This window comes from Pygocentrus nattereri, chromosome 1, assembly GCF_015220715.1.
Source record: "Pygocentrus nattereri isolate fPygNat1 chromosome 1, fPygNat1.pri, whole genome shotgun sequence".
NCBI lineage: Eukaryota > Metazoa > Chordata > Actinopteri > Characiformes > Serrasalmidae > Pygocentrus > Pygocentrus nattereri.
The window spans coordinates 20,506,424-20,523,128 of record NC_051211.1 but is presented as its reverse complement, the minus strand read 5'-3'; the positions used below and the strand labels follow the sequence as shown (position 1 = coordinate 20,523,128).

At 40.2% G+C, this 16,705-nt stretch overlaps 1 protein-coding gene across 6 annotated transcripts in view; it reads right to left on the bottom strand.

The window, feature by feature from the left end:
• The window catches only part of fam131ba (family with sequence similarity 131 member Ba), a 60,842-nt gene that overhangs the window by 14,450 nt on the left and 29,687 nt on the right, over positions 1-16,705 (bottom strand). The window contains exons 2-5 of one of the 6 annotated variants that reach the window (XM_037541049.1): positions 13,457-13,494; positions 9,090-9,126; positions 2,623-2,725; positions 478-696 (exon numbers count right to left, since the gene is read on the bottom strand). In XM_037541049.1, the coding sequence (XP_037396946.1) occupies positions 478-696; positions 2,623-2,725; positions 9,090-9,126; positions 13,457-13,467 (370 nt within the window). In that variant the 5' untranslated portion in view covers positions 13,468-13,494. The remainder of the gene's footprint in view (positions 1-477; positions 697-2,622; positions 2,726-9,089; positions 9,127-13,456; positions 13,495-16,705) is intronic. The other 5 variants (XM_037541051.1, XM_037541038.1, XM_037541058.1 and 2 more) reach the window with 5 other exon arrangements.

Genomic DNA, 16,705 nt, shown 5'->3' with positions numbered 1-16,705 from the left:
GAGTGATGAGTCGAGTAAAACACCAAGATTTCGAATGAAATGTAGGGGTTTGGGTTTGCAACAGCAACATCCTAATAGAAAGTACTCTATAAATCATGGTTCTGTACCTATTTAGCTTTTTACTATCTCAATGAATGCCTTGGGTTTACATAGATCATAACGTAATCCTTATAAATGAAGTCTTAATTGTTTTTTAACCCTTTAAATGGCCAGGGCCCACCAGCAGGCCTAAAGTTGTATTTCACACTTGTATGACCTTAGAATAGCTCAGTTGGTTTATGCTGAAGTCCCTGTAGTTACTGAATAAATGGGATTTTAAGGGCTTAAATAGTCCTTTATAGTGGGGCTGCAGTTTAAACTAATTTGGTAGAGTGGTCATTACCTTGTTATTCTGTAAAAATCAAGACAAGTGATGCAACACCTCCCCAGGGGCTTCTTCCTTTGAGTAGGTTCAGAATTGTTGTGAAATGACTGTACCTGCTGCCATTCGCGCCTCCTTCTCTCCGTCACTTAGGTCACTGTAGGCGTCATTCTCCATTCTCCTTTCTCTCTCACGGTGCAGGTTGGAGCGCCCTGCTCCTCCTATTGGTCCAGCAGATGGTTTACCCCAACTCTGCCACTCAATCATATGGGCCACGCGTCCTTGAGCCATAGCAGTGGGTTTAGTTACCTTGTCTTTCATGGACCTCGTCACACCTACAGGAAGAAACAATCAGGGTGTCAATACAGTTATACACAGTGGCTGTGTCCGAATCTTCTACTACAAATTACTTCCTAATAGAGTATAATTCTCACTGGCCATATTGCATGCTGAAGTCTGCATAGCAGAAATGTTTGAGAAAAGCCAACTAGTAGGAGGTACTGTAGGGGATTTCGGACACAGCCTGTATCTCTGCATGCAGATGCAGAAAGGAAGGTAATGAGGGTAGCAAGGCAATGCATTAGAGGTAATGAAGTTTTTTTCCTTAATCGAGTTACTGGCACGTTAATTAAGTGCAAATGTTAAGTCACTATGCCTCGGTCTGCCTCAATCCACCTCAGTCTGCCTAGCCACAGAATTAGGAAAAATCAACACCAGACGATTCTAAACTCTTGACACAGCTTGCTGACTTGATCAATTTACCTCACAAGCAATGGGGATAAACTGATTTCAGACACATTATTCATGAGAATTCAGACCCATTATTCACAAGATTAATTAGTTACGCACCATCCATTAGAGTGTATGCATTTTTGGATAATTAGAGTTTAGAGAAAACGGTTCAAACATTTCTTTATGTGAAAATGGCTTTTTGATAGGCAAACATGAGCACTCGTTAGTCCAAAACTTAGCACGGGGTGAAACAATGTGAACTGGAAAGAACATGAATAAATCAGTGTGGAGTGTTGATACTGCCATATTTATGCTCTTTATATTTGCCTCGCTTCTATAACAAATGGATTGAAAACCCGATAATGACAAAAGCAACCTTTCATTTGACGGAGCTTTGGATACTGGATGAATGAATTCAATTTGTTCTATGGAAGTCATGGTGGAGTCATGCACCGTCTTGTCACTGAATTAAAGAAAACAAACCACTGAATTAAATAAATAACAGGACACTTCAAAAAATGTATACCTACTTCTTCCCGAGCAACCTGTTATGGCAATGAGTGATATTAAATCTTACAACAGTACATACATATATATATATATATATATATATATATATATATATATATATACAAATAATATACATCTATACACCAACCAGCCACTTCATTAAGGGCACCTTCATTCTACCTACACTGTTTGTCCATTTTATCAAGTCTCTCTGTCATATAGATGCACTTTGTAGTTTAATGTGTAGTACTGTTATAGACTGTAGTTGATCTGTTTGACAGTGAGGTGTTTACAAACTCCAGCGTAACACACAAAAACACACTCGACCATGTCCGAATCACTGCGGTGCTGGGAATGATCCACCATTATGATCCAATAATAAATGCTCTGTGCGGGTCCTGACCACTGAAGAACAGGGTGAAAGGGGGCTAACAAACTATGCAGAGAAACAGATGGACTACAGTCTGTAATTGTGGAACTACAAAGTGCACCTATATGGAAGGTGGAGCTGGTAAAATGGACAATGAGCATAGAAACAAGGAGGTGGACTTATTGATATGGTCAGTCGGCATATGTACATATGTATATATACACACAAACACGTAAATCACTACACAGCACATATACACAACACGATGTTCACCAACAATTTACTGAGCACAACACTACCAGATCTCACACCTGCACACTGGACAAAAACCCACAGCGGCACCACAATAACACTATTCACCATGTAACCACTGAACACCCAAAAGACTACAGTTCCCAGCAGCAAGCCTGTGGTGATGGGTTATGCACTTACGTCAAACAATCGTTTGTGCTCTTGTTGGATCTGATTGGTCTTTCATCAATGGCAGCAGTGGCCATTGACAGGCACTAATTAATGGTGGCAGGAAGTGAAACTGGAAAGGGAAAAGGGGGGGGGGTACCCACAGGGGCGGCCATGTTGACTCCACTCGCCATCTCCTCCTTTGGAGCCAACATGGGGGCGGTTACCAGCTACCGGGACAGACACACACCTGACACACCTGACAGAGAGGACTTAGCCAGAGCTCCAATCCCATAGGCGTTGGAGTTCCGCTTCAGACGAGGCAAGATGGAGGTGGTGTCCTCCATAGACAGCTGACAGACAGAAATGTCATGAGAAGAAAACAGGAATAGCAGACAAGAAAGAAAGAAAGAAAGAAAGAAAGAAGCAAGCAAGAAAGAAAGAAAGAAAGAAAGAAAGAAAGAAAGAAAGAAAGAAGCAAGCAAGAAAGAAAGAAGCAAGAAAACAGTTAGTTATTCCTATGCCATAATCACTGTTATTCCATACCAACTCACCTAAAGCATGTCATAAATGTGTGTGTGTGTGGTGTACAAGCAATTCTTTAGATGAGGAATTTTTCAAGCTTGGTCTACATGTTCTAAACCACATCTTTAGGCAAAAAAATCAATCTGCCAAGACAAGTTTGCTAGTAATCAGCACATCATTTGTTGTCTACAGTTGCTGCCCACTGCATTCAGTTATACAGTAAAGTGAATGGTGAGCTCTAAACCACAGTGACAAGTCTAAGAGCCTGTTTACACCTTGCAACATGTTTTCATGCCCAGATCATATCTGGATATACTTCAGACCAGACGAGATCTGATCTTTCCCTACATACGTGGTTTCCTTTAGTTTACTTTTTTTCTGTCATGACAGGAGCTGGCAAGCTTCGCTTGGATGCTTTCATCGGCCCAGAGTGCAAGAAAACTCTTGATTCGAAGATAACTCCAGCTTTGTGTATCTTCTATCTTTTATTTTCATTCTTTCACCTAATTGTAAACAAATATCGAAATTACATTGTTTACACTTGTGTTAAATATAACCACCAAGATCCACCACGATCCATCTTTGTATTCATACCCAGTATAAAATTCATTTTTGTGGTCAAAATCCATCTTTGACCACCTCCGAATATGGTTTGAGCGATCCTAGGGGAGTTTACACCTGGTCTTCCACGTGATCCAAGTGAAATCTGAACTTAATCCATGTTGATACAAGATTATATATAGAGGCCCTTTGTGACCTTAAGGAAGAATTGGATGCAGTTTCAGCTGGTTGAGACAAGTTTCGGAGACGTATTCACAGAAAGGATTTGGGCGCCTATTGACTTCTAGTCTTGGTTAGTACTTTTAGCCTTGTAGCTCCAGGGCTAAACTAAAGAAGGAAGCATTTAACTCCAAACTTGACTTGGCTGATCAAATAAACCTGAAGTACATGAAAAATATGCAGTTTAACTGCTTACAGAATTTTATACTGGGTATGAATACAACACCAAAAATAATAATCAACTAGTTAATGTGTTAACGATCTCTACGTTACTAATGCCCACAACAGGTCAGTGTACTTTTTACGTTGAAGTGTGAAACTCGTCCTCTTTTAAATGTAATCTTTCAGTCTGTTTTCAAATGTATTTTACAAAATGTACGTTTATCCAATTTTCCTACATTTCTATCAAACCCTATGCCTCTACTCATACAGGGACTCATTTTCCCAGAATCCCTTGGGAGATGACGTGACCGTTCAACCTCATCGTTGAACTAATCATTGCTCCAACTCTCCTGAATACTAATTTGTTTCACCTCTGTTACCTGTCATATGACTTTCCTAGTTTAATATATAAGCCTGTGCTTTAGACCAGTATAGTTGCGAGGTATTGTTTCTCTTATAGAATTACTGAGCGTTTCCATGTGATATCGGTTGCCCTTTTTGTGTACTGGACTATTTTTCTGAATTTCTGTTCATTGCCTTTTGTCTTTTCCCCCTCTGGTTACGTTCGCCCTGTTTTGCCATTCTGCTGTTTTAGATTTGACCCATGCATGTATCACAACTACAATGTGATTAAAGCCTCATCTCTTGGATTTTACCACAAGTATCTGACTGGGTCTGTCACGTTACACATAATCTTATTCCCTCCTAACTATTTATTGAATAAGCAGAGCACTGAACCATTAATATATGAACATTACAGGAATGCTGGACCTGCTTCATAGGTCAGTAGTTTTAAAACATAAGTTTTAACAAGCCCATAATGGTAAGTAAAAATAAAATTCTGCATTTGCAAACTAATACTAAAAATGCTCTAGGAATTGAGTTGGCATGGAATAATCCCCTTGTTTAAGAGACACAACAACACCATCTTTTATGCATAGCATTTCTGTGTTTCATAGTATATGCAGTTCTAAAGCATAGATGTATTTAAAGGAACACACATATATCAGCAACCGTTCAGATATAAAGTGTATCCATTTGAACCATAAATCCACACAGAAAACTCTTCTTCTAATGCTCTGTACGTACAGATATGTCTTTATCTCTTCCTATTTATCTCTGTGTTTGAGCAGGCGTCACCATTTTTATGTGCCCAACATGGTATTATCCTTGATTTCGATTGTGGTGCTTCCTGAAAGCCTGAGAGACAGGCAGAATGGCAGATAACACAGCACAGCCTCCTAAGAAGCAAGTGACGCACTGCTCTAAAGGTAGTAAAAAACCTCAGAGTGTCAACGGATACTGGAGTCAATGATGAGATTTAAGTCAGGGATTTCTCAAATGCTCCAAATAATGACAGTGTGACACCTTCAAATCTTACACAAGTATGAACGCCCTTGTGGAGGTAAATCACTGGCTCAGGGACACAGGAGGGTGTTGGTTTTGACACGGAGAATGATTTGCCCATTTTGGTAGATACTTTTTATAATTTACATCAAACAGAATGTCATAGCGCACCATTATTAACTGAGACGGCAATTTTCACATATAACTGACACATAATGCTGTCCTCACTCTGATCTTTTGTTCTGAAGTAGTTTTATGCAAATGCACTACGTGGCAACCAATAAGATATGTGGCGCAGTAACCAACCGTGTAACGCCCATAGTCATGCAGTGAGATTTAACACCAGAGGGCGCACTGAGCAGGCGACATAACGGTTAATATGCCATTATGTCATTGTTAGATCATTTTGAATTAAATATTAATTAAATAAAATCATTACAGTCAATATAAAAATAGGCTGCAATAGAGCTCAAACTATTATTCATTTATAATCATTATTAGACATTTACGGTATTTGGCTGACGCTCTTATCCAGACCGACTTACAATTTGATAATTTTACACAAAGAGGCAAAGGTAGTGTTAGGAGTCTTGCCCAAGGACTCTTATTGGTATAGTGTAGGGTGCTTACCCAGGTGGGGATTGAACCCCAGTCTACAGCATAGAAGGCAGAGATGTTACCCACTACACCAACCAACAAAATTATTATAAAATGTAGAACTTTTTATTATTATTATTATTATTGTTATTGTTATTATTATATTTATCAGCTGCACTTCTGACTTTGGGAAGTGCTGCAGCTGCCTCAGCACACCCACTTCCCATGTTCCTGGAGGCCCATGAATTTCCTGAGTCCGAAACAGAGGTTGCTGTACTTCATGGTCATCTACAAATAATAACAAAATAACAGAACAGACAATACACTATATGAAGTCCAGCACACGCAGTGGTTCCCAATCTTTTCAGAGTCCACTCTTAAGCACTGTGCTGTGTATATACATTTTAAATTGAACCTGATCAGAATGAGCTTTGCTCAAATGTGAGTAAATGGGAAGATGGTATATTTTGGTATGGTTTGTGAAAATAAACCAAATAAAGAGAACGCAACTGCCCCTCCCTCCTTTACTCAGCACAGTGCCAACCAATAGACATCTGTTAGCTGAGACAACAGTTACTGTTCTTAACGTGTTGAGCCAAATATTGTTACGTTTGCAGCAATTTAAAAAATTTGGCATAGCTTGGACACAGCACGTGTTTGCTTTTCAGCTTGTTAGCATTGTGCAAGATCTAATTAGTGGGTGGGGGAAAAAACGTAGTACATCATCGCTTACACCCTCAAAAGTTCCCTTTGAATAATCTTTCAATGCCCGACAACTCATTAGATTCATCCTCTTGGGGAAGGGGTCTGAAGCACGACTGGCGTGATCAAATGTTCATTCAATTACACATTTCCAACTGAGAGGTCTCCAAATCCCCAAATATTACTACACTGTGCAGCTTTTAATCTTCAAAAATACAGGCACATTTATTGGAAAGTGTACATTTATGCTAGAGTGTGAAATCTTTGGTCTATCGAGTTTAATCTTTTGGTCGGTTTTCAAAATTATTTTTGCAAAATAATGTTGATGCTTTTCCCTACTCTAACCAAAAGAACAGAAACTTGTTGATGTTAAACACACTGTCTACTGGCTTCTATAGCTTTTTTTGAGTTGGCAGGTTTCTGTCCCGACTTGACTGCTTGATTGACTTAGAAGCAAACAGATTTCAAGCATTCTCTATACTAAGAGTGGATAAGGCTGGCTACATAAACTGCAATCCGTATCTCTTTTAATGTCACAAATCAAGCATACCTGTCCAGCTCCCTGAAAAGCAACAGTTTAGGTTCTAAGTATGCTAATGAATTGCCGATTTTGAATTAGGTCTCCATCTATCTTTGAGACAAATGAAGTTGGTGTATTCCCTAATCTCACTGACAACAGGAGGTGAGTATGGGAGCCAAGGCTAATTAGCAAGAAATTGATAATGTGCTAACACACATAGCCAACAGCATGGGCCAGCTCAGAGCGACATGACAACAAGCTCTTTTCTACATTTACTGGCACAGAAGTGCTCACCACAACTGTCTAATCATCTTTTCAGCTGTTAGATCTTAGCATTATGAAAATTAAACCATGCTTATTCATACTGCCAATGTTCCTGCATTGTAAGCCTGCAGTTTGCTGTTGTGTCTTTGATCATCTGTGGTTTCAGAACTTCCCCCCAAACCACTACTAAACCATATGTTGGTCTGTTGTGTCTTTACTTATATGTGCTGGTTCATGATAAGTGTGCAAAGGTCGTTTTTTAACATTTGGGGGCCATACGTGACATCCTATTTAGTGGACTCTTCAATCACCTGCATGCAAATCATATTATTTTGCATGCAAGTATGAAAAATAATTCATATGCATGCATACATGCATGTACAGTATACACAGATACATAAATAAATTAAACTGGATTTAAGTTAACTTTACTCTAAAATTCTGCATCTTTGATTTTCTGGCTCACCTTTAGACTACTGTTAACGTGTATGGGTGTAAACTAGCTAGCTAGTTCAGTGGCTCTGGTTGTGACCAGCAAAGAACAGAAAATGCATGAGTACACATATATTTGCATTCATAATTTGCATGTATGATTTAGGAGGCTCCAAACCATGCTAAACATTTTACATTTATACTTGGGTGCCTGCTGGTAGCTCTGGAGCCCCAGGTGATTGCTAGAAATGGCTTATGGCTTATATAGGTAGAAATGGCTCTAGAAAGTTATCCATAAAATAATAAGTTAAAACGGTTAATGAGAAGTCAGGCTGTTCCTGACTTTCTGAAAATAGATCAGTTTTTGCATGTTTTGTGTGCAGTAACGACGTAATATAAATAATCATATCAGTATATACACTTTGTGGCCAAAGGTATGTGGACACCCCTCCTAATTACTGAATTCAAGTGTTTTACCCACACCCTTTGCTAAGCAGTGTATAAAATCAAACACATGCAATCTCCATAGGCAAACACTGACACTAGAATGGGTCATACTGAAGAGCTCAAAGACTTTAGACGTGGTACACAGTATGCCATCTTTGCCACAAGTCAGTATATGAAATTTCTCCCCTGCTAGAGCTGCCCCAGTCAGCCGTAAGTGCTATTACTGTGAGGTGGACAACAACAGATAAGCCACAAAACACGACACACAAACTCGAAGCAGGGTCAGCGAGCGCCGACGCATGTCATAATCACCTATTCTCTATTATAATACTTATTACAGAGTTCCGAACTTCATCTGAAAGCAACATCAGCAATGCCCAGAGTCAATTTGAGTGGTGTAAAGCATGCCACCACTGGACTCGGGAGCAGTGGAAACATGTTCTCTGAAGTGGTGAACACTGATTGCGAGCCAGGCCTTCTCATCCAACATCAGTGCCAGGCCTCACAAATGCTGTTTTGACTGAATGGGCACAAATTCCCTACAGACACCCTCCAAATCGTGTGGAAAGCCTTCACAGACGAGTGGAGGCTGTTGCAGCTGCAAAGGCGGGGGGCAGCAGCAACTCCATATTAATGCCCATGGTTTTGGAAAGGGCCAAAAAAAATGTCCAACAAAGCTTATATTAGTGTGACAGTCAAGTGTCCACACACTTTTGGCTGCATAGCGTATCTTGTTTGATGTAAATGGACCTATGCTGAATTCATTGTGTTATTGTATTGCATTGCACAGTCTGGTATTTGCTGAAGAACCTTCAGTTGAAAACTACTGACTGGCAACCGAGTGGTGCTTAAGTTATAAACCACGCATTTATAAGCACTTGCTAGGGAACAAAAGAAGAAAAAAGTGGGGGAGAAGAGGGAGAGGTCAACTCCTCACTTACGTTGATTCCTTCCCAGGAAAAACTCGGCACGTCCAGGCTGAGGGGAGAGTGGGCAACAAGAGGAGAAGGAAGAGGTAACGTCAGAGGCGCAGGAACACAATAGAAGGAGTGAGTAAGAGATTTCAGTGTGTACAGAGGAAACAGTAAGTAGGATATTTTAAGAGAAGGTTCACCTGAAAAAAGTCATATCTGCCTCATATGTCTATCACTGATATATACTTTCTGCGATACAGGATGCTTACTTTTTGGTTTTGAGTGGACAGTGGTGTGCTTTGCCAAATTTTGGCAAATCAAAACCAGGAAAATAAGTCTTTTTCTATCCTGATAAACATGTTGCATATCAGTGACAACCAAAGCTGATATAAATACAACAAACGTGTAGGTGAACTTCACTCGATGTGACACCTCTAGGCCAACTGTGTTGGCAGAAGAAAAAAGGTAAAGAGAAGGGAGAAAGAGAGAGAGAAAGAGAGAAAGACCAACAGACTGAAGCAAGAAAAGACATCATTATGGTTAGAAGAAGCATGTGTGCTTACATATATTGAAGGGGAATCCCACATATTTTTCAACATCTCTGCATGATTTAATGGATAAGGTGCATAACAATGCACACTGTGAAGGTACACACTCAGAATAAAAGGCACTCCACTATTACTGGGGTGATACCCTTGGATGTGTAGGTTCACTGCCCGATTTGTATAGTAAAATATGCCTCTACTTGTGTAGATTTCATGACCCCTAGTTCCTAACTTAACCTAGGGGTGGGTGATAGGGCAAAAAAACATCACATCACAGTACTTAAAAACATCTGCCATCAAAAACTCCGGGTACAATGTTTTTATTCAATGTTTCACATACTGCACTGCACTCAGTCAGGACTAATCATCTTCTCTAATAAATGCAACATGTAGTGTGTTCTTTAAATACTGATGATATCCACAATATGCTTAGAGAAGCATGTGTATCACGATAACATAAAAATATCATCATATTGCCCACCTCTATCTTCATGCACCATTTCACAGCCAACACCTCTGAACAACTGTTTACACCTTGACCACTTAATTATGCAGAAATGCTACAAAATCTCTAAAATTCCCCTTTAAGGCTACACCTAAGGATGACCCACAGGGCCAGGTATTGTGGATTTGGCAGAGGTCAAACGTCTAGGGGTCCATGGGGAAAGAAGTGGACAAATACTGTATAGCATCAAGGCAACAGCAGCAAGCTTGGAATGTCTTCCGAGTGGCTGTGCTAGCATCAATAAGACATGACAACCTAAATACAGAGTCATCTATCGATTGCTTATATTGTACCTACGACAGTGAGAGAAACACTGTTGCCGGTAGAAACAGCAAGAGCTTCTCTTTGTTAATTAGGATGGATCGATAATAAAGGTCACGCAGAGGTCAGCTTCACAGCAGCAGAGCTGTGGGTGAGGCGTCTATTCTAAACATGTAACTGACCTTGTTGGTCAGATCCTCGGGGTCCATCGATCAAGCACGTTTTCATCTAAAGTCCTTAATTCCGTTCTTGTTACAGATAATTTGCCTTGAACCCTAAAAGTCCTCTGAAGCATTACAGCCCCCAGTATTAGACTAATAACCACTACAGGCACCTGGCACCATGGGAAAAGTGAACCAATAGTACATTTACAACAGTAGGTTATTTTCAGCCCACGCTTCGGAAACGGTAATTAATGTTTTTGCTACAAAAAAAACACATATCTGTGGTCACTTGCAGCTGCAAAGGCGATGATTTATTGTGGTGCAGTTTCTAGGGTTTAGTTAACTGGAAAGGCAAAGTGACCTTGAGATTTCTTAACGATCGGCAATAGAACAGTGGCCGTGCAAACTCCTGCATGCATGCGCAAATTACTCATCTAAGCCCCTCCACCATCTTTGCATGCTACGAAGCTACCTCCTCAGCAGTAGCCCTGGATGACATCACTCGCTGGCACTTTATCTTTCGCAGCAGCCGCTTGGAAGGGTATCAGGCTCCAAAATGGCTGATTTTGAGCCAATCTCATCTATGTGTGAGGGAGCCAATGGAGCTGCTGCCCTTGTGCACGGAAGGTAAAGAGGTGGCGGAGCAGGAAGATGGAGGGCTTGTGTCTCCAAGGAGATAGCCCGTTTATATGGCTGTACTGTACAGTAATGGAGGGCCTCTGGAGGCCAGCTCCTGTGGCCTTGGTGAGAAATTCAATAGTCTCCCTCCCTTGGAGAAGTATTATGTTATTTGGGCGTTGGCTAGCACATGTAGGCCACTTGTAAAGATGGAACGCGACTCAACTGGTGTCTGTGATGTCTTTAAGTTATTGACGTGTTGAAGAGCTGGAGTCAGAATGGTAGTTAAAAGTGAAATTCCAGCTTTCAAAATGCCTGCATAATTAAATGGTGAATATGTAAACAAAGTCAATCAGAGTGGTTTGATATGAAATGTGCCTTGCTGAGTCAGAGTTGGTTATAACAGTGGTGATGGGAACCCTCTAAGGTGTATAATTACTCCTAAAGCTTCCTCACAGGGAAAGTTACCACATAAAATGGTTATGGATACACTGCCTGATATCTTAGACACTGATTTGCGATAGTTTTGAGTGAAGGTTTTGGCCTGCAGTGTACTTCCGAAATACAGTCGTGGAGGAGAGGTACGTGCTTTACCTAACAAGCAACATAAGTGGCTGATTAAGGCCAGGAGACCCTGTACCAACTTCAGGGTTATTATTGTTCAATTATGTCATTTAAGATGCTGGAGTGAGGGGGAAAAAAAGAAACTGGGTAATCAGAAAAGTCTCAGAAAAGCTCATACGCATCTAGAACCGGAAAAGATATGGAAAAAAGTTTGGTTTTGTGGTGTTACTGTTATTTCATTAGCTTTGGCTTGTTGTTGGACAACAAAAAGGTTCTTAGACAGACTTTCAGCTTCAGCTTCACAAAACCTAACAAACACAGGCACAGTTAACTCATTTTATAACACAGAGAACACTAAAAAAGTTCATCTGTATATTAACTGTAAAATATTTGAACCCCAAACGAGCATCCAATCATCAGCAAAACACAAATTAGCCAGTTATGAATGTGGACAGTTTGCAGAGGTTGTGGCAGCCATTATTATTAGTTATTAGTTATTAGCCTCTAAGTACATGTGTAAATCAGTGGAAGTGCTATTTAAGATGGATTAGTTTTACCTGGGGAGGTGCTGTGATTTGAATGATTACCGACAAGATCCATAATTTTGATTGTACCTGCAGTATCAGAATCAGTATCTGCAGTGTCCATAGTTTTTATAAGTCTGTTAAGTAATAATTCCGTAATGAATTACCTTCTGTAATTGGCTGAACTTGGAGCTACCTCAGTAACAGCAGTTCCGGTCTATTTTTTGTTTTTTAATAAAAAAAATAAAACAGGTAATAAAAAATTGCCGCCTTCTTTTTTGAGATAAATATAGATGCGATGATGTCTCATTCTATTTGAGATGATCTGGAAAAATGACTTTATCCCATACCAATCACCAAGTCAAACCAAGTACAAATGACATTTCTGGACCTCCTCTTCTAAAACTAATCCAACTCGAATAGGGCTTTCGTCCGGGATTTCATTAGCTTACTTTAGCAGCCGTCTTAGTAGCATAACAGTGTAACTCAGCATAACATTCTGCTACATACGCTATTACTAGCATAAAAGCAAAATGTACACAGCCATAACATAGTGTTCATGGAGGTATGTTTCAACAAAGCCCTTATCGGAAAGTCTGCTCACTCAGTGGCCATCTTTGCAACGCTGCCAGGCAGTTATTTTCAGCCACACAAGACCAGACTCATCTCTCTTTGAATGGGGAGAGACCAAAATACACAAAACTGAAGGTCAAATTAGTGTTTCAAAAGCATATTTGGAATCATTGATAAAATCTGACAAAAATCTCATTAGCAGTTTGTAGCGTTTGCCTCAACAAGGCCGCTCATGGTGTAAACGTATTGTTTTTCTTATTGCTCATTTCCGGAAGCAAACTAACACAGTATAGCTCACTGGAGAGAAACGTGTTCATTAAAAGTGTTTAATCTAAAAATAGCCCTAGTGTATCATTATCACATAACCCACTAGAGCAAGACGTCTTCATAAAGTGTATGTTTCACCCAGAAATCTCAATGCGGCAACAAGTGAATGAAACTCAGTGAGCATCTTTTATTACATCTAACACAATGCTAATACGTCCTTACTGGGTTTAGTCATTCTTACCAAGATTATCATCTCTGAGTTAAAACACAGGCTACCCTCAAGGGGCAATCAGGCAAATTGGCCACAGCCTCAGGCAAGTGTATAGGAGGTTAAATACTAAGTGAATGGAAATTGTTTAACAGGATTTCTTACCTGCTCTCCATCTTTCCTTACGGGAACCGCGTCTGCCGCTGGAAGAAGGGGGGGGAAGGGAAGATAAATTAGGAGGACAAGCTTACATAACCTCTCTGACTCAAGCTAAGTTGAGCTGACAGCCTCTCGCTGCAATTTTTGCTGACATTCACACAAAGAGCTAAAATTAGGTTAATTATCTTCGCCAAACTGCCAGTCCCCGGAGAGGAACGAGGTTTCTGACATCATGGTAAAATATCGCACCAGGCTAGAAATGATGAAAAGATTAGGCAATTAGACTGCCTGACATGATTATATGATTAATCATACTTGCAAAACTCCGGCTTTGTGGAGAAAGACTTCTAACTGATGTTGAGTGAGAACTTAGCAAATTGATTCGGAGATCAAAAAAGATAACAGTGGACAGAACTTCACTGCCCTGTCATACGGAGAAGAATCTGAAGCAAAATGAAAAGCAATGCATACATGATGCTACTGTTCCACAGCGGCATGCACAGTATGAGCCCCAACGAAAAGCAAAACCACTGTTACATTGTTGCCACGTCACTTGACCTCAACAAGTACCTTACAACATTAACTAAATGTGATCTTTTAAATTTCATTTTGGTACGTTTTCTGCTTGCTGCTGTTTAAATCTAATCTTGTGGGTGCCTCACATTTCACTGTTTTGGATGCAATTTAGTGAGGCAAATACCTCTGAAATACAAAAAGGAAGTCAAGAAACATGAAAACATTGAGGCAGAGGCTTTGCTTTTCATTTTGGCATGTATTCCACATATTACTACAGAAAGTCACGTCACGTGTGCACTGTATTTTACTGTTTTCATTGTCATTATTGCATTTCAGTGAGGCAAATCTGCTTGAAGTACTGCATGATGGAAAGCAAGATGGATGAATTCAGTTCTAAACAAAATTCTGCACTTCATTTTTTAAATGCAAATCCTCATGTATTGTTTAAGCAGTTGAACGCTCAGCGCTCCAAACGGTTGTGTGTTACCATGAAATAACATGGCTGTGAGTTGATCGCAGTTGCCATAGATCATCACAGCCGTGATTATTAGTGATAATGCACGACCTTGTGTGTTCTGTTGCTTTTCTACAGCAGTTAAATAAACAAAGTAAGAAGCAAACACATTGGGCTGTGAACGCGGCATTTAATATAGTTTAATGTTCGCAGTTCTGCCTAATTATATTTCCCTAACCAGCAGCTTGTTATGTCAGAGTAACGAGCTCCGCCACTCGCTGCACAGCCGGCACTTTGTTCTCCAGCTCCACACAGACCAGCTGACAGTCTGACCAAATCAGCTGTCGGTCAACTGTGATCTTAAAAGTGTCCAGTATCTGTGCGTAAACAGGAATATAGCTTGAGCATCTCCTGCCAAAGTCTTTGCTTAGCAACGGCGTCTCAGCGGAGTGATACAGTGTAAGTGATGTTATGGCAAAATAACAGCACAATTAGAACATTTCTCAACCAACCAGCTTCTGCAGCCAGAACTAACTGTTGTATAATTTTCAATAAAGAGTTCAGGCAACGTGTAAACAGTGTAACTGTGGTTTTGTTATTTTATTTTGTCTTTTATTCTGCATGAAAAAGTAATGTTGTGTGCACTGCATTTCACATTTGTCCACTGTAGTGACTGCTTTTCAATTTGGTGCAAATTCCTCTCCAGACTGTAAAGCTTTAAGACTGTATTACTATTAGTTGCTCTGAATAATGACTAACGAGAAGCAACATATTAACACAGCATAATTCAAAACATGTGAATGTCAGACTTGTAACAAAGAGTGCAGCAGGACTTATGAGTAATACACAGGGAAAAAAATTGCCACATGCCATTAGCAGCATTACATAAACATGACAAGGCGTCTGTTATGTTGCTCTATTGAAGCCGTTATTTGGATAAAGACACAGCTTTGCTGAGTTTTACTGCAAAGTCACACCATCACTGAATAGATTGTTTCCAAAATGCTCCATACTCATTTGTAAAAACTTTGGATATGTTTTTCAGTCAAATGACAGCTGATGTATAATGGAAAACACATTTTGATTTCACCACTAAAGGTGATTTTTATCATAATATAGCAGTGATGTTTGTTTAAAGCCCACTAAGGCTCTTTGCCTGGGGGTAGGGACCCCTTGGGGATCACAGTGTAGCCCTGGAGAGGGTTGTAAAAGTGGTGCTACAAGACATATACCTCATTAAACACAGGCCATGGAAAACAGACTAATGTGAATTACAAATTTCTACTGGGTGAGCTTGTTACCAAGGGAGGGTCTTGATTGGCCAAGAGGGGGTCATGAATATTCTGAACCCAAAATGGCTGCATTGTGAAAAAGGTTAAGAACTGGCCATAGAGTATCAAACCTGGTATGGTTATCAATCATAGATAATGTTTAAAACTTGAAATGCAAAACTGAAACAAATTGAAGTAAATTTTTAATACTTATAGGAAATAAATAAGAGGACATTTTCTGAACATTTCAGTACGTTCCCCTACTTTTGCTAGAGTCTCCTGCTGCTGCTCAGGTGTTTCTCCTGAGAAAAAGACCTCAGAAATTTGAAGTGTGTCCTCTTAAGTTTCAGTAGACATGTCAATAAAGTTAGACATTGTGCTCTAACATGCTAAGATGCTCATGCTCTCATCTTTCCTTTATCTCTGCTGTACCCATCTAACGCTGTTTCTCCAAAGGACTTTTAGGAGAATCACCATTAGGTTTCCTGAGCCATAAAAGAGGAATATATGAGCAATTTCGAGCAATAAACTGTTCCTCTGAGTATACGGACCTCACATTTCACTCAATTACTGCAAGCTTCTCACACAGAGAGGGAAAGAAATCCAAGTTATGAAGAATGTGCACTAAAACAGGAAATATCTCTGCATCCTCTTCATTCTATCTCTCCCTCTCAATTTCTCTTTCTCTCAGACTAATTTGGACCTCTCAGAATGCTTAATTGCTGCTCTGAGCATGTATATGTGTGTGCGCTTGTGTGTGTGTGCATGTGTGTGTGCGCCTGTGTGTGTGTGCGTATGTGTGTGCGCGTGTATGTGCGTGCATGTGTGTGTGTGTGCGTATGCGTGTGTGTGCTTGTGTGTATGCGTGTGCCCATGTGTGTGCGTCTGTGTGCGTATGTGTGTATATGCGTGTGTGCGTGTGTGTGCGTGTGTATATGTGTGGGCGCATGGGTGTGTATGCGTGTGTGTGTGTGTGTGTGTATGCGTGTGTGTGTGTGAGTGTACGTGTGTGTG